Below are 25,938 nucleotides of genomic sequence, written 5' to 3'. Positions count from 1 at the left end.
GCTTTAGAGACGCATACTGAAGTGTGTAGGAGTAAAATAACACATCAGGGATGTACTTCATAACACTTCAGCAAATGAAAGGGATAGATGAAGCAAGTGAGATAACAGTTTGATAACTTGAATCTGGGCGATGTGTAAAGGTGATTCACTATATTATTCTATTTTTATATGTATGTGTAGATATGTTTGAAATTTTTGCATTTTACATATATTTATATATGTTTAAAATTTGTTTGAATCTTTCAAAATAAAAAATAACCTATTTACATACATTTGAATTTTTTATACTAAAAACAATCCATTTATAACTGAGATTTTTCATGATAAAAATAATCCTCCCACACCTTTATAAGGATTGAAAGATGTTTTCCATCTTTGGATTTATTTATTTATTTTACTGAAACATAGTTGATATACAGTATTATACTGGTTTCAGGTATACAACACAGTGATTGGACAATTATATATATTGCTAAATACCACAAAAGTGTAGTTACCATCTGTAAACATGCAAATACTCCGTCTGCTGTACTTTCACCCCCATGACTACTTTATTTTATAAATGGAATTTTACACCTCTTACTCCCTTCACTTATTTTACCCATTTCTCATCTCCCCTTTCCTATGGAACACCAGTCTGTTCTCTGTGTTCATGAGTCTATTTTTGTTTTGTATTTTAGATTCCACATACAAGTGAAATCATAATGGTGTTTGTCTTTCTCTGACTTATTTCACTTAACATAATACCTTCTGGTACATCCATGTTGTCACAAATGGCAAAGTTTCATTCTTTTTTATGGCTAATATTCCATTGTATACATATGCACCACATCTTCTTTTTCCATTCATCTATCGTTGGACATTTAGGCTGCTTCCCCATCTTGGCTACTGTAAATAATGCTGCAGTAAACATAGGGGTCACACATCTTTTCAAATTAGTGATTTTTGTTTTCTTTGAGTAAATTCCCAGAGGTGGAATTTTTAATTTTTTTAAGACTTCCATATTGTTTTCCCTAGTAGCTGTACCACTTTACATTCCCACCAACAGTATAAAGGTTCACTTTTCTCCACATCCTTGCCAGCACTTGCTATTTCTTATCTTTTTAATACCAGCCATTCTGACTGGTGTGAGGTATATCTCACTGTGGTTTTGATTTGCATTTCCCTGATGACGAGTGATGTTGAGTATCTTTCAAGTGTCTGTTGGCCATCTGTATTTGTCCTTCTTGGAAAAATGTCTATGCAGGTCCTCTGCCTATTTTTAAATCAGATTATTCATTTTTTTGGTGTTGAGTTGTATGAGTTCTTTATATATTTTGGATGTTAGCCCCTTACTGGATATATCATTTGCAAATATATTCTCCCATTCAGTAGGCTGCTTTTTATTTTGTTGGATTTCTGATCTTTTAAAAATGCCTGTGTTTCATGGGATAATTTATTTATAGTTTATCACTAATATAGCCAGCTTGATATAATCCTCAAACAGTTGTCCAATCAAGAACAAATCCAAATTCCTCAGAGCTGTTATTTAAGGGCTAATGATACAGTTATGGATTACTGCCTCATCTCACTCATTCTTCACTGTCTTTAAGTATATTTGTGTTAATTTACTCCAAAATGGATAAGCAGAGAAAAGAAAAAAAAGGTAATTAAAGTGCAAGTCATTCTTTTGTGATCTAATCATCCAAAAGAAGTTGTAGTCACAGAGTTAAAGAAAGTAAAAAACAGCTTGATCAAAAATTATATATGTGGATTTCATTTACTTTTATTTCTTCCCTATTACAGGACTACTGGCTTATAGATAATGCTGCAGCCTAAGGTCAGTCTCCTATAGGTGTTTACTATGTAAGAAAAACTCAAGGGGAAAAAGAATCACATGACATAAATTGTATTTTCCTATCAATTACATTAAAACAGTAGTATAACAAATCCTAGGTTCTGTAATGCTCCTTAATCAGTGTCAGTGAGCCTCTCCTGGCCTCCCTGAGGCGGCACACAGAGGCTCTAGTAAAACCAACTAACCTGAGAAGGCAGGCAGGTCTGGGTCAGAGTAGGCACTTCACCATACATTACTCTTCTTTGCCTGAACTTACAATGGCTCTTGAATGTTAAAAAATCTTTATCTAATTTCATTTCCATCTTCATAAATCTTCCATCTTGAAAGGTCACATATGATGCTGGCCTCGGTCCTCCTACTTGAATCTAACCTTAAAAAAATCTTCCAAATTCCAACACAAAGCTTCTGTTTAAGTAATGTTATTCAGTTTGCTGGCTCCCATACTAACATACATACATACCACATACCACACACACACACACACACAATTTCCTTATTTCCAACTAAGCATTTGCTTATGGTCTCCACCCTTATCTGTATTCATACAAATTGGTGAAATGCCTCCAAATACCATCTTACAAATACCTTACCTTTCTTAAAGTTTCTAATGTACTCAGAGCAACCACTAGGCACAAGGTGCACAAGAAGTCAAGTCAGTACAGTGCCAAAGGGTGGAATTTGAGCTGGACTTTAAAGGACATGTATGGCAGAAGGCCCACATATGTAGAGTTTAGGAAGTAGATGAGATGACTAAGAAAATAATTTAAGTAGAGTCCTCAGAGGCAATTCCCTAATTTAAATTCTTGGTTATTATAACTATAAACAGTTAACTAGGTCTATTTATTCCCTTGAGTGTTTCATACTATGACTAAATGCTCCTTGTTAATTTGGGGAATTTGGAAACAAAGGTCAGAGAATGTTCAACAAGGTCAAGGCTGGCAGAGTGCCCTCAACAGAGCTCTCTCTGCCCACTGCAAAGGATGAAGGAACCTCAGGAGGTCTGAGAAATGCTCAAGGCATCAGCTCCTACCACAGAGTCCAAAAACCTTCTTGTTCTGCTCTGGAATTCCCCAGGATCATAGCAGCTTTTCTGCAGAATCCTTCAACTGTCTGCTTTACAAAGTGGACCTTGCTTTTGAACCCTGTTTGTCTGACTCCCGTGTTTCCTAGTTCTGCATCTCTCCCAGACCAGTCCTGCCCCCACAGCAGTATAAGGGAATTAGTCCAATAATAAACTTCCACCCTATTTATTAAAATGAAACATGCTATATTTTAAACAAAATCTACTTATAAGTTGTTTAAATTGTAATACTCAAAGTATTTTTGCTGCTAAGGAAAGAAAACTTAACATTTATAGAATGCCTATTATACATCAGATATAATAACACTATACTTTTCACACCTTATCTTAACCTTGCAACAAACAAATATATGAGAAGGTATACTTTTTCCAATTGACAGATTGGACAGATTGGAGAGTACTTCATAAAGATTAGTAAGTCATAAAGATTAGAAGGACAGTCTATGCAGTCAAGTCACTTAGTTTAGAATCCTTGCTCTGCCACTCAACAGCTGTGTGACCCAATATCTCTCCATTTCTCACTTTCCTCTTCTACAAAATCAAAGTTGTTAGAAGGACTAAGTGAGGTGTTTAATAAGATCTTAGGAGTTGTTTTCTAAAATTATGATCTATTATTATGAGAAAAGCAGGTTTTAAAGAGTTTCAACAGAACTTCTGATAAAAATGGAAAAGTTGGTTTATACTTTGACAAGACACACACACACACAACACATATTAATAATAATCAAAACATATAAATAAAGCTCCCAAACCAACTGAGCTCAAAAACATGGAAAGTACCTTGGTAAAACAGAATAGAGAGGCAAAGCAGCAAGTGTGCTGATGCCAGCGACCTGATAGGTTCCAGCTCTGGAAGCAGCAGTGATGACCAGGAAGTCAGTTCCTGTGAGGCAACTCATCTTACCCCCAGGAACTGGGGAATTTTAGCGGTTTTCTCTCCATGAAAGGAGCTGAAAAAGGGCTCCTACTGCCAGAGCTGGCTGAGGCTACAGTAGTAGGAAGAGCCATGGGCCCAAGGAGACTGAATCAGACTGACTATAACCTTGGAGCCCAGACTGGTGACATCCCCAGTGCCACTGTGTTTGGGAACCCAAAAGGCCAGTGTCTCACCTAGTTCCTCTGATGAAGGAAGGAGCCAAAGGAAAAGAAAGAAACCAAAAACGTTCCCAAGATATGGCCAGCAAACCAAAATTCAAAACATAGAAAAAGTTTTATATTAAGAAAGACAATCTAAAAAATCAGTAATTAGAACATAGATTCACTCCATATGAAGCTTGATTTTATGGAACAGTCTGATAAGGACCTTAAAATAACTGTTTAGAAAACTGAAGAGATGAATAAAGGAATAACTTCTATTTAAAAAGAGCAAGAAATTATGAAAAAAAAGGCAGCACTGATGTAAGAACAGATTATAGACAGATATAGATATTGGGAATGAAAATATACTTTCAAAGTAAAAAAAAAAAAGATAAGATGAATTCCAGAGTATCTGTGACTTAGAAGACAGTTTTTTGGGGAATGTATCCAAAATAGTGAACAGAAAGACACAAATACAAAGTGTGTGTGTATGTGTATGTACACACACACAATAACATGAAAGAAATCATTATAATCTAAGAAGAGTTATAGAAAACTGTTAATAAACAGTTTTCTATATTAACTGAGTGACTCACCACTGGCCTAAAGAAATTTTTTGTGTAAAAAAATTTGTGTAAACACAAAGCCACTAATTTCACATTTTAAAAGAATAACTACTAGGAGAAATACAGTCAAAGAAATATCTAAAGAAATGGAATAACTACTAGGAGGAATATAGTCAAAGAAATATCTAAAATTTTTTCAGAATTGAAAAAAGTTACAGCCTCAGATTCACAGTTCATTCCAAGTACTTACTTCAAGTAAACCAATCTATACCTAGACATACCACAGTGAAACTGTAATTAAGAGAAAACTATAGAAGCCATAGGAGATGAAAGAAAAAATAGGATATCTACAAAGGAACACCAATTACACCAAAGAGAAGTTTCTCACTGGCCATAAAAGACATCGTATCTTCAAAGTACAGAGGGGAAAATAGCTCTCAACCAGAATTCCATGCTGAGTTAAACTACTTTCAAAAGTGGGGGTAAAATAAAGACAATGTGAAACATACAACGAGTAAGTTTACCTTCCAGAGATCCTCATGAAAAGAAATTCTAAAGAATGCACTTTGACAAAGTAAACCCAGAGCAGTTTCAATGTGGTATTTAATAGATACCTCAAACTTAACATGCTCCAAATGTTCCTCCAAAAATCTACTTACAGTCTTCCTCATCCTCTTATGTGAATATTGCATCTTAGATTAAAAACTCTACAGTTATTATTTCTCTCAAATACGAAATCCTGTCAACTTACGCTGTCTGTTCCACCTTCAAATTACATCCAGTTCAGGGTCGCTTTTTACTCCACCACTTGTCATCACCACTCTTCAAAGACGGCACTCTCTCTTGAATTACAATGATATTGTAACCTCCTAACTGGTCTTTCTGCTTTAACTAGTATAGTCTATTCTCACACATTCAAAGTAATCCTTTTAAAAGGCCAGATCCTCTGTTAACAGACCCTCCAGTGGCTCTGCGGTTTACTCAGAGTAACCGAAGTCCTTACTACATCTTACACTATCTAGTCCTTATTACCTCTCTGATCTTAACCTTCTACAACTCTTTCTCTTACTCACTCCACTCCAGTCACAAACGGTTTACTTGCTGTTCCTTAAATACCCTAAGTCCAATGCCTCTCACGAGTTTTGCACCTGACCTTCACTCTGCCTACAAGTCTTCAGCCAGCTGTACAGCTATTGATTAGTGTTCACTATACTTATCAACATGTTTCAATCATTCACACTGATTTTTAATCAGGTAAAAAAAAAAAAGAGAGAGATTGAGAGAGAGAAGCTAAGTAATTTGTCCAAGGTTATGAAGCTAATAAGTGAAGGAAGGAGATGTAAAATGTAGGCTGACACCAAAGCCCTTGCTTAATAAAAAGGCATTACTGCAAGGTGCCTGCCCTAAATGCTCAGTTACACATTTGGCTTGATCTGGCTTATGAGAGAGATACTATCAACTCTCTATTATTTGCTTCAGGGGACTGAATTCATTCACTTGGAAAAAAGATCTACTAAATACCTAGTAGTTGCTTGGCACTATGCTGTACCCTAGGAAGGTGGCAAGAGAATGCAAATTCCAAATTTCACATTAATTCAGAAAGTATGTGGCTTTGGAATATATTATCAGAGTATATTGTTTTTAAGAAATTAACTTTCTAATCAAACTTTCAGATTGATCTCAATTCCTGAGTATCTACCACAAGGGTGATAGTTACTGCAGCTTTTAAACACACTGGGTGATACGCATGGAAAACTACCTGGAGAATTAAAATATCCTACAGAAAATCCACTCAGCGGATGACCTTCTTGTATGACTTGACAGGAATTGCGTCTCACTCATTTTGGAGGTATTCCAACTCCCTTGGACTACTACAGACATTTGTTACTGTTAATAAACAGTTTTCTAATATTAACTGACTCACCACTGGCCTAAAGAAATTATTTCACCTGTAAACACAAAGCCACTAATTTCACATTTTAAATGCAAAGCATATTTAAATCTAATATATGAAGCAAAATTCCCAGAAAATTATCAAGACTCAATTGCCAGGAAACTAAATTACGTAACTCCAAATGAGTAAAGGTTAAGCTTCTGCTGATATCTTCATTTCCCAAATAATAATTTACTCACCAAGCTGTTATTACTAAGGCTTTTAGCACAAGATGGAAGAAAATCCTTTCCTTTTCACAAACTTTCATTTTGTCAGGCTTAAGATCAACTCCAAATGAAAATTCAGTCAGATAAATAAGTTACATTCAAGAAAAATAGATATCAATGAGAACCAAGCTAGCTATTTACTGAGAGTTAACAACTTTCACCTTACCATGGTTCCTGATTTCTCTTTCCTCATTTTTCACTTGCTAATCATTTAAATAATTCTAAATAATACAAAGAAAAAATAAGTTTGTTTTCAGCACAAAACCAGAATTTGTCCCTAACCTTGATACAAAGTAAATGATGTGTGTTTACTCAAGTTCAGTATCATCAGACATCACCACCATCATCTGAATGAAAACAGCTATAAACAACAATTTCTAAAATAACAAACTCTTAGCCTGACTGTTCAGAATAACACACTCAGATTTCTAAAACACTGCATATCACATATCCAAGTAAATGATACACAGGCAACCAAGAGAGGAATAATTAGTACTGGTCTGACACACAATACAAAGACAGAGTTCATTCCTTCATACAGATGAAAACAGAGGAAACTGAAAAACATGTACTTATCTGCATTAAAAAAAAGTGAGGCTTTCAGGGAAAGTGGAAGAAAGATAAAACGATAATCTTAGAATAGCCTCCAAACTTCTACCATATTAATGCTGTTATGAGGAGTTGCACTTTTCTCACTTATCCAAGTCCAAAGTTTAGTAAAGTAAAGCTTTCGCTGCCTATAACATAAAGAACAAATCAGACTATTGACTTTGAACTAGAGTTGGGGGGCTACACCCTTACATTTGAAAGAGCACACCTTTTGGGTTTAGAAGAGAAGAATGACCCACAATGTAAAAAGATATGTTTGCTTTCACAAGCTACATGCTTTAGAAATCCCATGCACTAGTCTAAAACCATCTAGTGATGATATGAACAAACTGATCTGAGATTCCAAGAGAGGTAGGAAAAGAATGAGGAAGAAAGACATAGTACACTTTCTGGGAACAGAAAATTTACCTCATTTTATACATTCATGTAGTTTTTTACTTGTCCTATCCAGCTCTTTATCCTCTTCTATGAAACACTGTAACACACACAAATGTACTTTATTTGTTCATAATCTTAGAGCTACTTATTAGGGTACATACATATTAATATTTGTACAATTCCCAAGATACCGTTTATTTTTATATCCATTTGGTTGGAGACTCTCAGGAAAAAAAAAAATTTCCACAGGGAGCACAAAACCAAACTCGTTATTCTGTCTCACAAAGTCCTACATATTTGGACAGCCTCATTCAACTTTACCTTATACCATTCTGGTCTTTAAATATACCGCGGGCTTTTGCATTAGCTATTCCCCTTGCTTGGAAAGCTCTTCTCTCAGAAAGCTGCTGCTTCTTGTCATTCAAGCCTTGGCTTACTTTATTGGAAGAGGAAGAAAGACTTTTCCTTACTACCAAACTTTATCACATCAAAACACATAGTGCTATCTGAATATTTATTATTATTTTCTAGTTAGCCTGTAAAATATAAGCTCCTCAACATCAGGGACATACTCCATCCTAACGACTTCGCTATTCCCAGCACCTAGAATGGAGCCTGGCACCCAACAGGGGGCTCAATAAGTATCTGTTCAGTAAATCCATGACCTGTAACTTCCCAACTCCAGTAAGTATGCCATTCTAAAAAAAACCAGGTTGACAAAGAAAAAGGGGAGAGTATCTGGAAAAGAAAGTACAAGCAAAAGTGCTTTCCAGGGACAAGAGGCGCCCACCATTAGAGCCAGCAGGTCATTCAGCTCCTTCACTTTCTCAAGCAGGTATAAACACATTCAGAATCTTCACATACCAAAGTCGTAGCACTCACGTGAAGATATTTTCTACTGAAATCCCCAAGTAGCCTATCAAAATCAACCCTATTAGCCTAGATGCTACCTCAAAAGGTAATTTTTTTTCAAGATTCAAGAACAAAACCAAGTATAGGGTTCAGGTTTGTGTAAAGTATTAAACTGAGGTTTGAACAGCTGTGAATATGGAGTAGAAACTGTTTCAAATGACCAATGTTTCTAACAGATACAGCACTTAACTTGAGGTTATCACCTTTTGCCTTTTCTCTTAAGGCTCTTTAGCAGACCTCCTCCTGGTCCATGGCTTCAGCTACTCCTCTGTATGGCTGACTCTCAAACACAAACCTCCCATCAGAGTGACCAGCTCCTGTCTGCCTGGGACAGACGGGTTTCCCAGAATGCAGGATTTTCAGTGCTAAAACACTGGGAGAGTCCCACGGTACCCTATCTCCAACTATGAGACCTCTCCCAATCTCTTGACCTGTATTTCTAACTGTCTGCTATTCCTCTAGGCAGCCTCTCAATACCAACTCAAACTCAGTATGTTTTAAGTATTAACCTGTCTCCCATTAGACCCCTCTTGTCTTGCTGTTTTGTTAATGGCATTAATTACTGTTCCTATCACCTGGAAAAGACACCTCAGTAAAGACAATGAAAGACCTTTTTTTTGGTCTTTCATTTCTGCCTTGTAAATTATCTAATTTACTTCTTTAATCCCAAAGATTAAAATGTGAGGCTGCAATTTCCTCTAAAAACAAGAACCATGTTTTACCAAAATTTTATCCTCTATAATGCCTACCTATCACAATTTCTTATAGAAAGCAGGTAATTAATAAACTTCTCTTCAACTTCTAATGTCTGAAGCAGTATGAAGTTACAAAAAAATTTGGATTCTAGTGCTGGCTTAGTCACTAACTAGTTATGTGGCTATGGACAAATCACTTGATTTCTCAGTGCCTAAGAATGAACATGAAATCATTATAAAAATGCTTTGATAGTCAATGAGATATTATTACCCAGGTTACTACTATAAATAGAGAAAGCAATGACCCTAAGTTATATAAGTACTCAAAGCTTCTGATGACAGTGCCCCAAAAACACCTCAGCATGGCCTCACACAAGCCTCAGTCCCACGCTCAGGTCTTCACATGCTTCTCTTAGTTCTACAGAGTTAAACGCTTCAATTTTAGATCCTAATAATTGTCTCTAGGTTCACAGCAATAATTGTCTCTGGCCTACCACATCATACACCCAGTGGCCAAAGAGCTTTTCTAACACCATCTGGCACACAGTAGATGTTCAAGAAATCTTTTGTTGAATGACTAAACAAGGGCCAACTAGTGTTGGTGCCAGCCATTGCACATTAGCTGTGCCTTCAGTGAGGCAAGACAACTGAAAAACCAGGTACGAAAAAGGAGGACGGGAACTTTAAGGCTTCTCAATGGTGAAATCACTGCACCTACAAAAACAAAGTAGACTAAACTAGAGTTCTGACTATTCAATGAACCTTCTGTCTATTCCCCAGCAAGGAAAGATTACTTTATAAGGAAGTGATTTCAAAACTCCAGAGCTGTTGGTGTTTACGATAATGAAGGAATTGAGAGGTAAAAATGGAACCATGCAAGGCTCCCAAGAACAATACAACAAACTCTAGTTATTTGTTTTGGTTCCTCATCACACAATCCAGGGTCAACAAGGAAAGCAGAAAGGCTTCTGACTGAAACAGTTCTGGGTTCTCTGTGCCAACTCCCTGCAGTCACCAACCACAGCCGTGGGGAATTCCAAGCCTGCTTCTGTGAGCAAGTGCCTCTCCGTCAAAAGAGCAGACACTCTCTTTGTCTGAAGGCTTTTTGGTTTTTTCCACTCCCATATCAAATTAATACAGAATACACAGGGCCTTTAGATTGAGTACATCATGTTTGTGACTCTCTTAAAAGGGACTCACCCTTCTTCATAAACAACTTCTCACTGAATGTTATTAATCCACAAAATACTCCCAACAGATCAATTTACCAATTCTAAAGGAAGTTTATTAAAAATGTATCCAACTTCCCTCAATCTTTCAAACCTGAAATCCCCAGACTATCTCAGTCAGAAACCAGAAAGCAGGACTGTACAATGAGTAGAATGCCCAGAGTGAAGGCTGAGTGAAGGAGGCCTTAGAAAGCTGAGCCCTAATTTTACCAAAAAGAACACAGCAGAAAGGTTAAATGGCTTTTCTATTGTCAACAAAGCTGATAGGTGGGACTCGGCTTTAATCTATACCTCAATATTCTTTCCTCCATACTCCAAGGGAGGTAGTGGTTGAGGGTGAGGGTGTGAGGGGAATCAGACCATTCTGATTTTTCTGTTCATTACAGTAAAGAAGCAGTAAAAATTTATTTAAATTTAAAAAAGGGGGGCTGACAGGAAAGACACAGGGGGTTTTGTTGTATTTTGTTTTTCCTACGCTAAGTGCTATGGTCTGAGTATTACTAAAAGTAACAGAAATTAACAGACCAGGCCATAGCTGGTGTTTAGGCCTTTGCGTTGTCTTGAGCAAATCACTGGAGCAAATTACTGTCCCATAAACAGATTAGTTCAATTTCTATCCATAAAGCTATCTCACTTGTAGTGGATAAGTATTCTAAGATAAGCATAAAACCCTCAGACTGAAATCAAATTACATGTGCTGTATATCCAACTAATTGGTCATTAAACTATTTTGTACCAATAAATCAGGTTCCCTGACTACAAAGTGGCTTTCCAATAGCTTCATCTATCTACCCAAGTATTGTAACAGTGATTTTTTTTTGTTGAGTTCTGAGTAGTTATATTGCTATTGTTAATTTAAAAAATGTTACCTTCATTTCCTCAAACTCTTTCGTATGGTTATTTTTCCTAACTAAAAGATTTTTCCGATCTTCAATTATTTCATAAGCTAAATCCTCCTATCCATTCATTCTTTGGTCAAGTAGTATGTTTATTATTTCAACATTCATGTTTATTATTTCAATTAAACTAAACAGTGACAGATGTGCAGGAAGGCTGCCTACATGTGCATGCACATTTTAAAAGGGAACATAACCCTGAAGCATGAAGAAATGTTAAGCCTGAAAAATGATTTGCCCAAATGAGATCCAGCAAGAAAGCCACATATCAACAGAAGCCATCTTAACCTCCCTCACTATCATCAAATATTGTTGAGGTTTACTGCAGGCTAAAATATCAGGGGGCTATTTTGAAGCCTCAGCCACAGGCACAGGCAATAACAATGACCAAATCTAAATTGAATTAGTAATCAAAAGGCCAAGGGGAGAAGGGCAAGACACAATGGATTAAAACAACTGGTTAGAAGGATAAACCAGACTGTTGGTTCTTTTAATATTTAATATAACCATTCCCTGAGATTAATGAGAAATAATGAATATTAAAAGCTTTGGGACTCTACTAACAAAGCTGAGATAGAGGTTACTCTCTGGGAACAAGATTCCTCCTCTATTATGTCTAAATGACTCAGTATTATCATGAAAACTTTAAAAACAAGTATTCAAAGTTCCAGAAAGAAGGTAATATCTGACTCAACTATGAAGCGGGCTTAAAAATAACAATTCAGGGATCACAAATCAATGACACAGAGATTTAGAATTTAAACATTAAGACATCCTATTCATCTCCAAATCTTTTTAATGGGAAATTAAGAGGACTTTATATATAAATAAGTAATATGGCTTCACAAAGTGGATCATCCCTTATTCTTTATTTAATTATCAATATTTCAAATAAAATTCATAAGAAACTAAAAAATAAAAAATGTCTTATTTATATACATTTGCCAAAGGAGATGAGAATAAAGGGTTAGACAAGATTGTATATTCTTTCATTTAAAGCTGAATGACTTTTCCCCCCAAATCTCATACATTAAATTCTACATTTATTTCTTGCTCAATTGCACATTCTTTAGAGACCTGGTCTTAGCATGGTAAGGTAGATGAAATAATTTCTCAGTATTATATTGCAATTGTTCATAAGGAGTTTTCTGTTGAATTTGAATTGTAGTAGTTATAATTAACTGCTGAAAGCTTAAATATACATTTAACTACTTCTGTCTACCATAATTGTTGACATCCATGAGCCAGCACTAACATTTTATGACAAAAACTGCAGAATGTCAGCAGTTCATTTTTTTCAAGCTAATAACTGAAAATGATTGTAATTATTGCAATAAGTAGTTGGAGGTTAAGCTACATTTTAATAAGCAGAGCAATTCAAATATATGTAGAGTGAGACAACAGCAAGTACTCATGCACCTCCCTTCTAGATTTAGAATTGTAGTCAGCAACTTAGTACAGCAGAGCTTTTAATTTATGATTGGAAAAATGAGCTAGACTCCTCAGCTTAACACCCTAGTTTAGGATTCTGTTCATTGTCACTGAAAGAACAACTTAAAAATCTAAGGTATGAAAGAAGCCAATCTGAAAAGGCCACATACTATACAATTCCAGCTATACAACATTCTGGAGAAGTCAAAATCATGAAGACAGTGAAAAGATCAGTGGTTGCCAAGGGTTAGGGGGCTGTGGGGATGACGAGGTAGAGAGGATTTTTAAGGCAGCAAAACTGTTCCGTATTATACTATAATGGTGGATACATGTTATTATATTTTTATCCAAATCAACAGAATATACAACACCAAGGTGAACCTTGGTGTAAGCTATGGACTTTGGGTGATGATGACGTATCAGCGCAGGTTCATTTGTAACAAATACACCCACCCTGCTACAGTTGACAGTGGCAGAGGCTGTGTACCTGTGGGAAAAGGGGATATATGGGAACTCTCTGTACTTTCTGCTCAGTTTTGTTGTGAACCTAAAACTACTCTAAAAAATAAAGTAGTCTTTTTAAAAAAAAAACTAAGGTCATAGAGATTGAAGAAGTAACTAAGAATTTCATCAGAAACTTGAATTTAGAGTTATAACTTTTATGTCTTTAACCACTCCAATCAAATGCTTAGGCAGATAATTATGCATAGGCAGGTAATTATGTTTTTTAAAGTGAGTATGAATATTTCATCAAATTCTAAATAAAAGCACTATATAAGAAAATCAGATTCTAGAAAATTAAATCAACATATTGTTTGTGTATGTGTGTCTGCAAGTGTTACTGTCAAAAAACTCCCAGAAAAAAGAATAGTGTCTCCCAACCCTATTTATTCTAGATAATTGTTTAACAGTGAAGTCAGTTTACATTTGAAGACATTTTGAATAATCTTATTAAAAACCAATTCAAACAATGTGGCTCATGTTTAACTCTTCAGTTATTCATCCATTAATCTCTTTTAAGTGCTTCCTTCCTTAAACCAGCCTTAAACCAGCTGCAGTTCAAGAGGTGGCCAGCAGTTGGCCTCCATTTCAAGGGACTTTCATGCAAGACCAGATTTTTTTGCAAACTTTTAAAATGTATGCCTAAATACCTTTTTCATAATTTAAGAACTTATAAAAAGCTTTCAAAAGGATTTAAAAAACACATTTTCTCTGAAAAACAAAAATCAAACAAAAGTAAGCCACACACATTTTAAAGATGTTCACTGCAATACATTCTGTTCAGCAGATCTGAAATGTCTCCAAAGGGATCAAGAAGCATGTGGTCTAGAAGCAACAGTTGAGAACTCCTAACAGGCTGATTAAAAGCCAAGAGTGACAGCCATAAGGAGCTCTTTGAAGCAGATTAGGAGCGGCTGAGATACCAGGCCTGGGCCTTGCCTCATCTCCCCATACCATTTATTGGAATGCCTTCAACTGTACCTTTCAGCAACACAGTACAGTTGCTGAAAAGGCTCTGTCCTTGGTCTTCTGTTCTTTTCTCCTTTCTCACTCTCCCTTAAAGACTGAAATCTACTCTGATGTTTATGGCAACAACTCATAAATCTACATCATTCTTTCTATTATATCACCCAAAACCTATCCCAATTCCCTATCTCCAAACTTCTGAAATGAGTATTTGTCACTCCATCACGCTAATCCCCTATTTCCAAACTCTGAATTAAATATTTCCACCAGGATATGCCATCATCATCTCACATTCAACACAGACAAGACAAATTTATTCATCTTTATCAAAATAATTCCCTCTTTCCCTTTCCCTGCCTTTGTTAACATCAATCCCATTTTTCTGGTCACCAAGAATTAAACCACAGAACACTCAAGGACTCCCTGGTGACCTCTATCACTCACATTCATATGATTCATATGGCATACCACATTTTTCAAAGGTGGCCACAAAAATCTCTCTCATTCCACAGGTTTCTAAGATATGACCTTGACACTTTAACATCAAACAGTGGAGTCTAATTCCTCTCCCCATGAATCCAGACTAGCCTTAAGATTCCTTTATAACCAAAAGAACATGACTGAAGCAATGCTGTAAGTCCTAGGCTAGGCTAGGTCAGAAAAGACCATGCAGCTTCACATGGTTTTCTAGGAATGCTCTCTTTGGGGGAAGCCCAGTTGCCATTTCAAGAAGCTCAACTACCCTAAGACTGCCATGCTGGGAAGTCACATGCAGTACCAGGCTCTCCTTACTACAATCTGTTATTACAGTCTATCTAACTTAATGCTCCTGTGGGTAAAACTGCAACATTTCCAGAATCTCTCGCCTGGCCTTAGTGTATCTCAATACTAGTAGGTGTTTCCAAGGAGTGGAAAGTAGTCCATCTCCATATCAATAGGCAACTACAAGGGGGAAAAAAGTATATCTAGACCAGAGGTTGGGTGGGGTCCTTTCTTCTACAGCCGGGTGGCAATGACATAGGTGAGTGGGTAGATGACTGCATGTAAGCAATAAATGGGTTTCTCCCACTTTATTTCTGCCTTTGACTGATTTCAGTTTAAAAGGTATTTTGCTCCAGGATTTTCCCCGTAGAGCTACATCTGGCAGTTGTTGGCAGGACCTCTGAACGGGAAATCTGTCTTCATGGGTACAACCCTTGGGCAGGCTGCCCCTAGAAGATGGTGGGGAGACATCCAGAAACCTCCCTGTGGATGGTGGGGAGGCCCCAGTGGCTGCAGCAGTGGAGGGCGCAGATTCACCTGGGAGCTCCCTACCTGTGGAGCTTCCAATTGAGGAGCCCCTAGTGGGGAATTGGTCTAGGGCAAAGCACTTCCTAAAGGGGTGGGGAGACACCAGACGCTGTAGGATTACCCTCCCATGAGATAGAAGACTGTTTAGAGGCCCTGAGTGACCATGTAGCAGCCAGGATTGTAGGATGTCTGTTTATCAAGATAAGTAGAAAGGGTTATCGAGGAAAGAGACACACTTTGGCGTCACCTGGAGGAGCTAGGAGATGACCTATGGGATGCCCTTAAGAGAGACAGTTATTGAGAAGATAGGTTGCACTCCTGGAAGATACATTAGCAGCAGTGAGGGAAGAGACATCAGGAGAATCCATGGTGCAGTAGGTCATGGGGGTGAGAGAGAAAGAGCAGTGCCTTCAGCCCCAGAGATGGTAGAGGAGATGTTGGGAGAGGATGAGGGGGTGGGGCTGAGGGCCGATCTGTTGCCAAGGCTACCACCAAGGCACAAGCTTCTCCCATAGTAAAGGCCCACCTGGTTGTAATTAAAAAAATAAAAACACAGCAACTGAGGGCTCCTCAGTGGGAGGAGCCGCCCCCTCCCCAGGTTGTGGAGCACTCCATGCTCCACCCCTATACCCAGGATGAGCGGGTGGACATGAGTGTCCAGTTTCAGCAGAAGCCATCGGAACCTCTGCCTACATGGCTTTTGCGTCTCTGGGATATGGGGGTGGAAAACAACATTGTTATGTCAGATTCTGAAACAGGTAGACTGGCTTCCCTGATGACTCAACCTCCCCTCCAGCAGTGATTGCAAAGTGCCCATCACACCTCAGGGAATCAGGCTGCTTCTGGATTGGCTGACAGCAGCCATCAGGGCAGTTTGGCCTAATCAGGATGATTTACCATACTTACCACTAGCTGGAAAACATATGCAGAGCTCCAGGAGGTGTTATGGGAGTCGGGCATAAAAAATATCGTGTACAATATGGGCCCCCAAGAACCCGATGAGGAGTTATTCACCATAGGAATAAGAAATCTGGTGCTCCACACAGCTCCCCCATCTCTCTTTGGGTCCCTAGTGACTATTCTTGCCCCCCCTCATAGAGCAACCCATAAGTGAGGTTACTCGTACTTTAGCAGAGAGGATGAAACAATAAGAGCATGGAAGAAAGTACGGGCTATGACTGAAAGGAGAGATACAACGGGCCCCATGAAGATCTCAAGGACCCAGATGTGGGTTGATTTGATAAAGACAAGGGTAGTGAAAGCTGATGGGCAGCCCAACAGGATCTTGTTAGAACTGTGGCACCAATTAAAGCCAGAGCAGCAGTTCCAGCCGCTGAGGTCCAGGACATGGAAGCCAGAGGCAAAGTCCCAGGTCTGGTCTGTGTCCCTGCAAGACTTCCTGGGGGACAGTACTCAGGATCCACCTGGGCTCTCACCCCCACAGGAAGACAACTGGGCATCACAGTTTGACTTGGGAGGTCAAGGCCCCCATCTTGGGGGATGCGGTGGGGACCAGAAGCCACATGCAGAATTAGCAATTCATTGGTCCCCCATAAATGTACAACATGTCCTAGTGCTGGTGGACACAGGAGCTGAATGTTCTCTAGTTTATGGCAAGTCTGAGCATTTTCCTGGTACCCCTGCTGTGATAGATGGCTATGGGGGTAAGGCAATTAGAGTGAAGAAAGCCCAAATCCCATTGGGGATAGGGTGTTTACCCCCAAAGGAGTATACTATGTACATTTCTCCCATCCCTGAATATATTTTGGGGATAGATATCCTGCAGGACCTGTGGTTACAGACCACTGCAGGTGAGTTCAGACTAAGGGCATGTGTGGTAAAGGTAGTATTGAGGGGATATGCTAAGCACCCACCTGTAACTCTGCCTGTATCTTGGTGGGTGACAAATACTAAGCAGTATAAACTGCCTGAGGGACACAAGGAAACTGGAGAAACTCTAGAGGAGTTGGAGAAGGTGGACATCATAAAGCCCACTCACAGTCCTTTTACTTCCCCAGTGTGGCCAGTGAAAAAGCCAGACGGCTCCTTGCATATGACTGTGGCCTACAGGGAATTGAATCAAGTCACACGCCCTTTGCATGCTGCTGTCCCCTCTATAGCAGCCTTTATGGACACCCTCAGTCATGAACTAGGGATGCATCATTATGTTGTGGACCTTGCTAATGCTTTCTTCTCTACTGACATAGCACAGGAAAGTCAAGAACAATTTGCCTTCACATGGGAGGGTTGGCAGTGGACATTCACTGTTCTTCCACAGAGATACCTCCACAGTTCCATTTGTCATGGACTTGTAGCCCAGGACTTGGCTACATGGAAGAAACTGCAAAGAGTGCAGCTGTATCACTACATTGATGTACCATGCTCACATTTGGTTCTCTTCCAGATTTAGAAGGAACAATTCTTAGACTGGTGTAACATCTACAGGAGAAAGGATGGGCTGTGAACAGCACCAAGGTTCAGGGACCTGGTTTGTCTGTAAAGTTCCTGGGGGCTGTCTGGTTGGGTAAAATTAAAGTTATCCCAGAAGCAGTCAAAGACAAGGTTCAGGCTTTCCCTACTCCTGCTACTGTGGCAGTATTACAAGAGTGTTTGGGTCTTTTGGGCTACTGTTTATCCTGTACTTGGCACAAATTCTGAAGCCCTTGCACCAGTTGGTACAAAAGGGCATCAGGTGGGACTAGAATGAAACATGCAGCTGCTAAGTGAGCAGTCAAGGCTGTACAGCATTCAGTGTAATGGACTCATCAAGGCCCTGTGAGCTAGGGATGTGGTGAGTACCAGAAGCCACATGGTGTTATGGGAGTCGGGCATAAAAAATATCATGTACAATATGGGCCCCCAGGATCCCAATGAGGAGTTGTTCACCATAGGAATGAGAAATCTGGTGCTCTATGCAGCTCCCCCATCTCTCTTTGGGTCCCTAGTGACTATTCTTGCCCCCCTCATAGGACAACCCATAGGGAATAAAGCAGCAGACACACTGGCCCAGGTGCTTTGGCTAGAAGGAAAGCCTTCCAAGATGATTATGGATGGAGCCTTTGGCAGCAGCTTAAATGGACACACCAACCTATTGGATTCTGGTCACAATTATGGAAAGGAGCAGAGATCCTGTACACCTTCACAGAGAAGCAACTGGCTGCTGTATACCATGCCTTGCTCAGCTTCAGAGCCCATCACCAGAACAGCTCCAACCAAGATAGTAACCACCTATTCCATCACGGTGTGGATGAGAGACTGGACCCAAAGGCCACAGAGTGGCATGACAAAGATGCCTACATTGGTCAAATGGGGTGCATACTTACAGCAGTGTAGCACCCTCTCTACTAGCCCCTTAAGTGGAGAACTCCAATGCTTATTGAGGCCAGTGACGTATACCAGTGGAAAGCAGGAAGAACTTGCTTTAGAGCCCCTGGTAGCCTAGAGTCCTTATCAGGAGGGAAAAGCCCCTGATAGATACCTGAAGATGCCTGGCATACAGTCAGGGGCAGCTCCTAAAGTGGAGGGCTGTGGCTTTCCATCCTAAGCTGAGACAATATGGATGGAGGATGGAGAGGGGAAGAGCAATCAATGGGTTGAGTTGCAGGCAGTATGGCTCGTAATCACCCAGGAGCCTTCCCCTATAGTTGTCTACACTGACAGTTGGGATGTCTATCAGGGCTTGACCTGATGCCTACTGACATGGTACCTTGCCAGCTGAATGGTTGGTCACTGGCCCCTTTTAGGGACAAGAGTTATGGCAAAACCTATGGCACTCTGGTCAGACTAAGAGAGTTATTATATATCATGTGACTGGCCATTTGCCTTTGGCATCCCCAGGGAATGAAGCAGCAGACACACTGGCCCAGGTGCTTTGGCTAGAAGGAAAGCCTCCCTCTGATGTAGCCCAATGCTTACATCAGCGTTTGTTGCACATGGGGCAAAAAACAATGTGGGCTGTAGCCCATCAGTGGGGCTTGCTGTTGACCTTTGAAGAAGTCAACAGAGCCTGGAAGGAGTGCCTTGTGTGCTCAAAGAGGGACTTACATTCACAGCAACATGGGACAATTAATAGTAAAGGGGCTGATACCCCTTGTCAGGTGCTAGAGAGGCTATATTGGGCCTCTGCTCATACCAGAAGGATATCGGTATGCCATAACTTGTGTGGAAACAGCTACTGGATTATTGGTTGCTTTTCCTGCACATCATGCAGATCAGCAAACAACTAAAAGGGGCCTAGAACATCTCGTTGAAGCCTATGGCCAGCTACAGGTGATTGAGAGCAATCAAGGTACCCACTTTACTGGACATGCATTACAAGAATGGGTGCCACAATTAAGTGGAAGTTTCATATACCATATAACCCTACTGGGGCAAGTATGTTAAAGAATTACAATGATTTGTTGAAATCTGGCCTTAAGTCAAACAGCAATAGTCTATGGGGCTGGTCAGTTTGCTTAAGGACAGTGCTAATTCATTTAAATGAGAAGCCCTGAAAAGGAACCTTGATCCCTGTGGACATGCTAATACACATTGCTGTCTCTCCTATACAAGTGTATGTGCACACCAAAGAAGAGTTATTGAAGCCAGCATATGGTCAGCACAGCAACATCCTGCTGCCAGCCCCAACTGCTTTAAACCCTGGAGACTCTGTTGAGTGGACATAGCCCTGGACATTTTGACACATGGCCAGCTAGTGATTACTGGCCCCTCTGGCACCTTGGGGAAAAGGCCTGCAAGCTGGCCTCCTGTGTGTTCCTGGAGTAACAGCATAGTGGCCCCAAAATATCACAGTAGTGTACCCAAAATATCCAAGAAGTAAGAGCATCTTACAGGAAAGTTTTGTTTTGTCTTTATGGCCAGTGCATGTACCTCCCATAGCCCTATATATTGACCCATCTGTAACTCCCACAGGGAGGGGAGTGAAGTCTGGACACTAGACCAGGGCAAGATCCCATTCCTACCACCCTCCTATCACAGGACCACTCTCTTGCATGCATCCCACCTGATAGACAAGATTTGCCTATGCTGGTGTCATTAAAACATGTATCTTATCTCCCTTCAGGTTATTTTCTTCTACAGTCCCTGTGGTCTGGACCCACCCCCTGGCTGCAGCTGCCAAGTGATGATTGCTCTGAACTCCCAACCTGTTCAGCTACTGACTGCCTGTGGAATGGGTGAGCTCTGTACTTAATCTGCATAGGACTTTGAACCTAGCTGAATCCTCTGACTTGAGGATTATCATATTGTTATTGCATGTTATTAGTATCATTACAGTTTTCTCACACAGGGGCCACTGTGGAAGATGGGGAATGAGTAGATTGTGAGGTGAGATTTCTGGAGGGGTGGGCTGTGGGCAAAACTGCAACGTTTCCAGAATCTCTTGCCTGGCCTTAGTTCATCTCCATATCAATAGGTGTTTCCAAGGGGTGGAAAGAAGTAGTCCATCTCCATATCAATAGGTAATTACATGGGGGAGAGAGGGCATGTCTGCACTGGTGAGGTTGGGTGGGGTCTCTTTTTCTGCAGCTGGGTCATGACAGACACAGGCAAGCAGAAGTGGACAACTTCTTGTAGGCAATAAATGGGCTTCTCCCACTTTATTTCTCCCTTTGACTGATTTCAGTTTCAAATGTATTTTTCCCCCAGAGTTACAACTCCCAACCAAAAAACTACTTTTACATACTAACACCGCAATCAACATCAATCTCATGATGTTTTTTTTGACCTTCATGAAAGCTGTATAATGCAAAAGGGTCTTCATAAATATTTGGCTTACTTGATTCATACAACAAAAGCATGAGGTATTCGTCATTAGAGATGAAGAGATGAGAGGCTAAGGAGATGAACTATTGTACACAATCTCAATGCCAATAAATGGAATGGATATAAACAGAACCAAGAGCTTGTGTCATAGATTGCTGCTATTTCACTATTCTACAATGCCTCCTATGATCTATTTCAGATCAAAGGTTCATTGCCTCTCCATCCCTCATACAACAAACCTATTTCCTAGGTATAATAATTTGGCCTCAATCTATCCAGTTGTACGGTATTGCCCACTTACTCCACCACCACCACCACCGCTACAATATGGATGACTATTTACTCTCCTGACAATATGCCATGCTCATTTGAGCCTCTGAACATTTACTTGCTCAGCAAAGTTCCCTCCTTTCTCTTCCTATCTACTTACAACTTACTCATGCATTAGCACAAATTATACATCCTCCATTAGGCCCTACACCAACCCATCCCTACTGCTTCTCTCTTTGCTATGCCTACAGAATTTGTAAACTTCACCCAAAGTTTGGCAATTACACTGGACTGCTCCTCTTGTTCAAATGTGTTGGTCTCACTTTCCAGGCTGTCATTCAGCTACCACACAAGGTACATACAGCAGCAATATTAGGAGCTTACAGTCAGTGTCTGTTCTAACCAGTCAGTGCCCATGACATAACAGTTATTAAATATTTTGAAATTCATCCCTGCTGATTTCCCAACCTAAACCACAAACTTTTTGTGAACAGGAACCTTGTCTTATAAAGACATATTATATCCTCCAAACCAAGCACAGTCCTAAGCACACAGCTAGTGCCCAATATATATTTGATAATAAATTTGAAGGGAGTGAAGTATGTTGTGTTGTGAGAAAAAATACTCCTTAGTCATATCTACACTGGAAAGAAGGGTTGAAAAGATAAAATATTTTCAAGATCAGCAGGCTAATGTCAGCGACATATTTTAATATATCATTTAAAGATATTCTGTTCAGCTCATAATTGCCAAAATGTTTTATAAATGTTTTTACCAGGAGTGTGAAAAAAACATTTCAAAAACATTCAAGTAGATGTCTTAACAGCCCAAAATAAAATGTTTGCTGAGGCTACAAGGCTGGCAGAACTCTGCTTCATTTCAAAAAGTTTCCAGGCAATGGAAATGTTTTCCTGGAAAATACTACCTTTTATTTAGAGAACACTTGCCATGAACACTTAGTCATTAAGTAATTTAAGGTTTCCTCACAAGCTCTTTGGAGGAAATCTATTATATGAATGAAATTATCAGCACCTGTAATGTGTAAAAAAATACATTTGGCTAAATACATGAAATCCATCTAAGTAGTTTTCCATGTAAAGGGGAAATAATCTTCTATACTTTTCAATCTATTTACTGTTCTTTTAAAATTTTCTAAAAATTTCTTTTAAAATTATAAAGAAAAATATAAAATTCTTAAGTGTTTCTCTGTCTGCTACATACATAAATCCAAAAAAACTGGAGGGCTTATTTTATTCCAAATGCCAAGTAACTTCAAACAGACAAAACAGCCATTTCATTCAATGAAAAGAAATGGTAACTTCAAAGCTATTTTTAGCAAAATCTTTGAGTTCATGTCAAATCACCTTTCAATGAGAGAGCAACTTGGTTTGGATGGTTCACTTCAATCTGCAGTAAATCATATAATGAAACCTAAGAAAACAAGTTCTTCTGAGAGTTTCAAAGCCAACTAAGTCTTATTCTTTCAAACATCAAAAGACACAACTAAATTCTACTTCTAACACATGGTTTGTACACTTAGTCTTTTTAAAATATCGACAAAAGGATATCTGTTTTATTTACCTGTTTAGAACTTCAGTGAGTTTTACAAAGCCAGTATAAGCCAGTTCAAATGCTCCTCTGTGCCTGGACTGTAAGAGGTGGTGTTTAAAGTAATCTCCTATTTCTTTTACCTTTAAAACAAAACAAAAATAAATACTCAATTTATGATTACATTTACATTTCTATTTACATAAATTACATCACATTTAATCCTCACAATAATTCTATGAAATAAGTAATATTATTATCTTCATTTTACAATGGAGACAATGAGACCTAGAAAGGTCAATGCACTCACTGAAGGTCGCACAGCGAGTATGTGATAGTCAGTACATAAACTCAGGCTGGCTTGAGTTGGCCATCTTCTGCTACACCAGGACAGCTTCACAAACCTAACTGCGTTCTCTTTGCTAGCTCTTATTATTCAAAACCAGCAGCAAATCAGACAAGCTGACAACCTTCACGCTCCTAGGCCTCAGTGAAATAATTACCATTTTTAATCTTAAAAAACTTTTCTTCTAGTGTGGTTGAAATAAATATAACACAAAAATTATTACTTTAACCCTTTTTAACTGTACAGTTCAGTGGCATTCATTACCTTCACACTGTTGTGCAATCATTGCCACCATCCATCTTTTTCTTCCTAAACTGAAACTCCAACCCATTAAACAATAATTCCCCAATAACTATCTTTCAGAGATATATATAAATGTTAGTAGCAATACAAAATTTAGAACAAAAGACCTTAAAATTGACAGGCTTTACTTCAGAACAAGGGAATTTTCCACACTGCTACCCAATCACTTACTTATATGTTGCCTTTCTGCATGCAAGGTTAGACAAATAATAAATATGACAATTTATTTTAAATGGGACATGACTGATAATTAGTTGTTAATGAGGTTTTGTCCAGAATTAACGATTAAATTGGTTGGGCTGATAATACTCTTTATATCATTAAGATTTGGTGGCCATCAGCTTTAGAAAAATTCCAATTTTGTATATAACTTAGGACCAAAGTTATAATTGGCTATCTTATGATCCAGGTCTCCTTAGCAGATCACAGTTGGGGAAGCAGTCAAGCTGACTAAAGATAGCTCAGATACGCTTATCTAGAAACATCTTCTATCTCAGCAGTGAGTACATTTGTATTCTTCATACATTAGTAAAGATAAACAGTATGTGGAGTAAACATGACTGTAGGCTAGTGTCTCACTTTCCTCATCTATAAACTGTCAAATACTTTTACTATCTTCATTTTACAATGGGGAAAATAAGGCCGAGAAAGGCCAAGTAATCCACTGATGGGTGCACAGAAAGTAACAATAGTACTTGCCTCACGGGTTGTATACTAAAATGAGTTCAATCTAAAAGCTCGCCCGTAACCTATAATCCAGGTCAGTTCAATATGAGCTCTGTCTGGGGTTCCAAATAGAGGACAAGTAAAGACATACTCTATACTCATATCTGATTAAACAGAGAAAACAAATGACTCACTTAGAGAAATAAGAATTAGATATGAAACCAACAAAGGACAAGAAAAGCAGTATATAATAGAATTTTAAACCTTCTAACACATTAATATCCCAAAGAGTGACATGTCATGTTCTTCAGCATAAGTTTTCAGCTAAAGAGCTGATGAAAGTCCTAATTTTTAGTATTTTTGAAAGGCCACATTCTACTGGCTGTCAAAGGCCACAGTTGGGGTAAGCTTTATCATTTTACCTTCAACACAGTAATTTCAGAATATATCTTGAACAGAATGATCAAGCCTTAAATCTGAATTTGAATTTAACCCCCAAAACAGATCTGAAGCCTGTAATTCTAAAATATGGGAACCAGAAGAAATATCAGTTAGCTCACTTGTTATAACCATCATGTCCATTATTAGAGAAATAAAAGGTATTTTGAGCCATAGAAAATAAAAACTGGAGGCCATAGAAATGGAGTTTAATAATTTTTTTCAAAATGTTACAAGTATTAAAACTTACTTCAGGAAAACAAAAATGTTACTGATGAAGTGCTATTCTGTAGGTTTATAACAGTTGTATAATCTGGTTAAGCAACGATCAGATTTTTCATTGCTTTCTTTATCCTAACTCTCTTCTGAAGAGCCTGAACCAAAAAAGCATATAAAAAAATCAAAGGCCTCAGAAGTGTGACCAGTGGATGGTCTTCTCAAGAGTGGACCTGAACTCTAGATAATCTTGGCCTCAGTAAACAGAATGAGATTCTAAGGACACAAAAGAGAGGTAGACAGTTTGTCCTTATTTCATCTTGCACTTAATTTCCCAACAAATCCATCCAAGTAATACCCAGGCTTACTATGAATTTTTTCCTTTGAAAAGAATATGAAATTTCTGTTAATCATACAATAGGCATTTCCTTAGCGCCTGCCAAACACTGAGCAGCTTAGTGCTGGGGTAAATAGGAAAGACAGAAAACAAAACAAGACATCTGTCACAAGAGGCTTTCTGGTCCAAGAAAACCAACATGCTGGGTGGCACCTATTAGAAGCATAATGGCTCCAAGAAATTAAAGATTCTTCTTTACTGGAATAAATTACTAGAAAAAACTTCAGGTCTACATCTTGAACAGGAGATAATACTTGGGTAGACCAAAGTGGAAGAGGATAACTAACATGAGATGAGGCTGGGGGCTAGAATGAATGAAAAAAAATTTATTAAGTACCTGCTATGTGCCAGGAGAGACACTTT

At 38.8% G+C, this 25,938-nt stretch overlaps 1 protein-coding gene across 12 annotated transcripts in view; it reads right to left on the bottom strand.

The window, feature by feature from the left end:
* THADA (THADA armadillo repeat containing) overlaps nucleotides 1–25,938 on the bottom strand; it is a 319,658-nt gene that overhangs the window by 251,577 nt on the left and 42,143 nt on the right. For all 12 annotated transcript variants that reach the window (XR_001852627.3, XR_005053772.2, XM_017657268.3 and 9 more), the window contains exon 22: nucleotides 23,243–23,352. Coding sequence is in view for 10 of the 12 variants with exons in the window: in XM_017657268.3 (XP_017512757.3) it covers nucleotides 23,243–23,352 (110 nt within the window). In the remaining 2 variants the exon portion in view is untranslated. The remainder of the gene's footprint in view (nucleotides 1–23,242; nucleotides 23,353–25,938) is intronic.

The sequence above is a fragment of the Manis javanica genome, chromosome 1, assembly GCF_040802235.1.
Source record: "Manis javanica isolate MJ-LG chromosome 1, MJ_LKY, whole genome shotgun sequence".
Classification (NCBI taxonomy): Eukaryota; Metazoa; Chordata; class Mammalia; order Pholidota; family Manidae; genus Manis; species Manis javanica.
The sequence above is the reverse complement of the archived record's forward strand: the minus strand, read 5'-3'. Positions and strand labels throughout refer to the sequence as shown.